General features: G+C 52.4%; 1 protein-coding gene; it reads right to left on the reverse strand.

Moving 5' to 3' along the window:
• Positions 1-403: 403 nt before the first annotated feature.
• GSTUM_00004175001 (uncharacterized protein) lies at positions 404-3,339 on the reverse strand (the record flags this gene model as incomplete). XM_002842469.2 has 2 exons in its annotated part: positions 404-3,130; positions 3,185-3,339. 2 exons carry the CDS (start codon positions 3,337-3,339, stop codon positions 577-579), a joined length of 2,709 nt encoding a protein of 902 aa, XP_002842515.1. The 3' UTR covers positions 404-576.
• Between the last annotated feature and the right edge of the window lie 518 nt (positions 3,340-3,857).

Raw genomic sequence — 3,857 nt, forward strand, 5'->3', positions numbered from 1 at the left:
TGCAGTGTGTGGGCCTGTCCAAGCAAAGATGTTGGATTGATGTGCCTCTGGTAGGACTCTTTCTTTTAGCCCGCTAATTTACTATATTTACCCTACCCACATGTAGCGCATTTGCTACCGATAGAATCTAATGGACGACAAAATGGTATGATATGGGGTTGTGGCAGTGGAATGTCAAGTATTTCACCGCACCGAAGGGGCGACGGTGAAATTGACTATTGTGATTATCTTCCCCCTGGTGTGGTCAGAGATGCACATCCGTACCTAGACCATGGGCGGTTCCCCCCCAAACTCAGAACTCATACTAGTGAGTAGGCGCTAGACTAGCGCTTCGCAACAATAGATACTCGAGTAGAGGACGAACGTTTGAGTGGCTGTGACACGGTAGTGCACTCGTAGCTTATTGGCTGGTATAACATCGCCCGTTCATTCCCATGGCCTTTAAATTACACTACAACCCCTAGACGAAATAGAATGAGAGGAGAAGAAACATTTACGGATACCGAGTAATTTAAATTTTTTAAAAAAGCATTAAGAAGTCATGTCCCACCATCTACTATACAATCACATACCCACCTAGCGCTCCGGATACCAATCCTTATACTTTTCATGCTTTTTACACTTCGCGCGATTATTCTTCTTATGTCCGTACTCGCCGCAGGCAGAGCACATACAATTCGCGTACGTCGACCCCTGGGCGCCGGCCTCGACACGCGCCTGGTACCTCAACTTCACAAGCTCGTGTCTGAGGTCTAATTCGCGCACCGAGAGTTCATGCTGCTGGAGGTTGATGCGGTGGATTTCCCCCTCGATATCGTGACGACGGCAGGCCATGTCGATGGACTCGCCCGGCCGAGCGGGGCTGGATGAGAGGTCAGCTGGCGGCGGTGGTGGGATAGGATCCAGGATGGGTGATAACGACGAGGTGCGATTTCGCTTGCGCTTTTTGGTCTTGGGATCGGATGAAGAGGTATCCGCCGGGGACTTTAGACGGGAGGTGGAGGGGCCGCGGGCGACGTGGGTTTCCGAGATGCCTTCTATGAGCGGTTGAATGGCGTCTTCGGATTCAGATACCGATAATTGGCGACCCCCGCGCCTTTTGCGGGTCAGTCTCCTCGGCGGGTCCGAAGCGTCCATGTCCACGTCGGTGCCTTCTTGGACTTCTTCGGCTTCTTCAGCCTTCCTTTTCTTCTTCTTCTTCTTCTTCTTTATCTTCGACGAGGTTGGGCTCTCGTAGCCGGAGGGGGACTCCACTTGCTTAGAAATTTTCTTTTGCCTCGACTCCTTCCTTGGGTTTGACGGACCTGGTCGATCTTGGTCGCTCTGGAATTCCATGCTCCCATCCGAGTGGGCAATCTCTTTTCCCTTCCCCCTTTTCCCCTTCTTATGCCTTCTCCGCTGGACTGCCGGCTGTTCCCCCCCGCTCCCCGAAGCCATTCCCTCATCAGAGGGTACTTTTTCCTTTCGTTTTGATTTCTTCTTTTTCCGCGTTGACCCCTCACGCCAAGCCATTGCCGCGCGTGACCCCAATTCAGATCGACTATCACCGTCACTAGAATCGACTATTGGTATCTTCCTCCTCTCTTTCCTCGGATTTCCTGATTTTTCAAACCTTCCACCCTCTTTACCATTACCCACGGTGAGGTCAACAATTTCCGCTGGCGCAGACTCTGTGGCTTCAGAATTGCTATCATCCGTATAATGCATTTGACCAAAAGCCTGTGTCACCGACTCGCCCACTGATCCGACGGGCGCTGAGGATGACGACGATATTGCCTGGCCATTATACGATCGGTGAAGAAACGACCATGACGAAGACGCCGAATCCGACGAGGATCTTTTAATATGTGCCTCCGATTGAAACAATCCATTGCCATCTCCATCCATCCGTTCCGGAAGAGCATCGACCCACCGGTCCTCCATCGCCCCTACCGCCACCCCAATATCCCCAGCCCTTTTCTCGCTGTTTTCAGAACCCTTGAGTACATCCGTCAAGGTCTTTTGTCCTCCACCCGGGAGTAACTGTGGGCCCTGCTGGAATTGACCAAATATTAGTGGGCGCATAGTCGAAGCAGGCGGTTGAGTACTAGAAAAGGGAAACTGCCGAACCTTTGGCTGTGGGTCAGAATAGGCAAACACTTCAGAAGCGCCGCTCGGGTCGGGGGGTGGATATCCCGGCGATAGCCAGCCCGGCTTTATCAACCCTATTGGCAACACTCTCTCACCACCCATACCCCTAGTGTTTGCAGAGTCGTGTGGCTTAGACTTCCTATTCGCCCTTCTCCCCAATGGCGTACCATTTACTCCTGGGCAACTCGGTCGGTCAGACGTACTACCAGCAGAGGCCCTCCGAGACGGCTCTGGTTTATTGAATGCACTTGAGTAAAGGACATTGCCCCGTTGCCCCCCGTTCTCCTGAACGCCCGAAGATTCACCGGCCGTAACCCCATAATATGACCGCAACTCCCCTCCCATTTCAGGAATAACTCGTGATGCCGGGGGCACGCTTTCCCCAAAAAACGTCTCGACCTTTAACGCATCAAGCGGATCTTCTAGGACAACCCCAACATCCATCATCCCCCCAGAGCGCGATATATCTTCCCGAAAGACATTCATAAACCTAACAAAATTGCTTGCCCCCCCCTGGGGCCCCGCCCTTATTGCAGTATGGCCTGCACAGCGTATCCTCAAAGCAATATCACGGGAGGTGACAGTAGGTAGCACCTGGCTGTCGTGAAGGGTGATTTGGGGGTTTTCACCAAGATTAAAAGACAGCTCATAGTATACTGGCGATTCCACTGCCAAAGAAAGACGAAGTGGCGGAGTGGCAATTATGGACACTGCCCTAGTTCCACTTCTGAAAGTGCGAAGGCACATGTAGCAAGACAGAGAGCGATCATAACCCACAAACTCGGAAGCATGCTGGCCCCGCAATATCGAGAACTGAAGCAATTCGCCATCCACACGAGTGCCTTGCAACCGGCTAACAGCAATCTCCGCCTCTTCTGGGTTCCGGAAGGCAGCAATCATCATGTGCGGTCGCCGCACCAAATTCCCATATAGCCGATACCCTTGAAGTAAACTGAGAATGCGGTAACTTTTTGTCATCGGTTTTATATTCATTATGTAGCTAGATACCATCATGAGCAACAGGCCAAGGCAGCGAACCCGGGTATATTCTCACACAATGGTATTTGGCATCTCCCACGATAGCCAGACGGTGGAGCGCCCAAGCTTCCTCCCTGCCAACTCCTTGTATGCTCTCGTAGCATCCTCCAGCGTCTCAAAAATGACAGGAGCGTATACATCCCCCGGCTGCCATCCGCACCTCAGATTCATAAACCCTGCTAAGAATTCCGTGAGCTGTTGTTGAGACAGATGGTTCGGCAAGTTCGAAATGTATCTAGATACCTCAGGAGTTAGAGCGCAAAAACGCAGAAGTGGAAGGGATGCGGGCCGGGGGGGGGGTGTGGGTTTTACAATGTCCGACGAGCCACTTCTTCAATCTCCTCCCTAACCGGCCGATAATCCGGCCCCTCCCAATACTTCATCGCAAAATACAAGTCCCTCCTAGGAATGATGGCTATCAAGGGGATGTATTGGGTTTCGGAACAACGATCATTCGCCGGCCTCATGAGCTTCCCTTTACCACCACGCGCAGCGGCGCCCGCCGCCCGTTGATCCATCCTCCAAAGTCAAAAACACCGGGCCCAGTGAGGGAGAGCGATTAAAAGCGAGGAGGGTAAAAGGTGGGGCAAAATGGGTACCCTTCACGGATACTAGATGCCTCAATCAGCCCGTTTATCGATTGGTCAGGTGGTGGGCCAAAGGGTCCTGCGAGCATTGATTCTCCCAGT

This window comes from Tuber melanosporum, assembly GCF_000151645.1.
Source record: "Tuber melanosporum whole genome shotgun sequence assembly, scaffold_10, strain Mel28".
NCBI classification, from domain to species: domain Eukaryota; kingdom Fungi; phylum Ascomycota; class Pezizomycetes; order Pezizales; family Tuberaceae; genus Tuber; species Tuber melanosporum.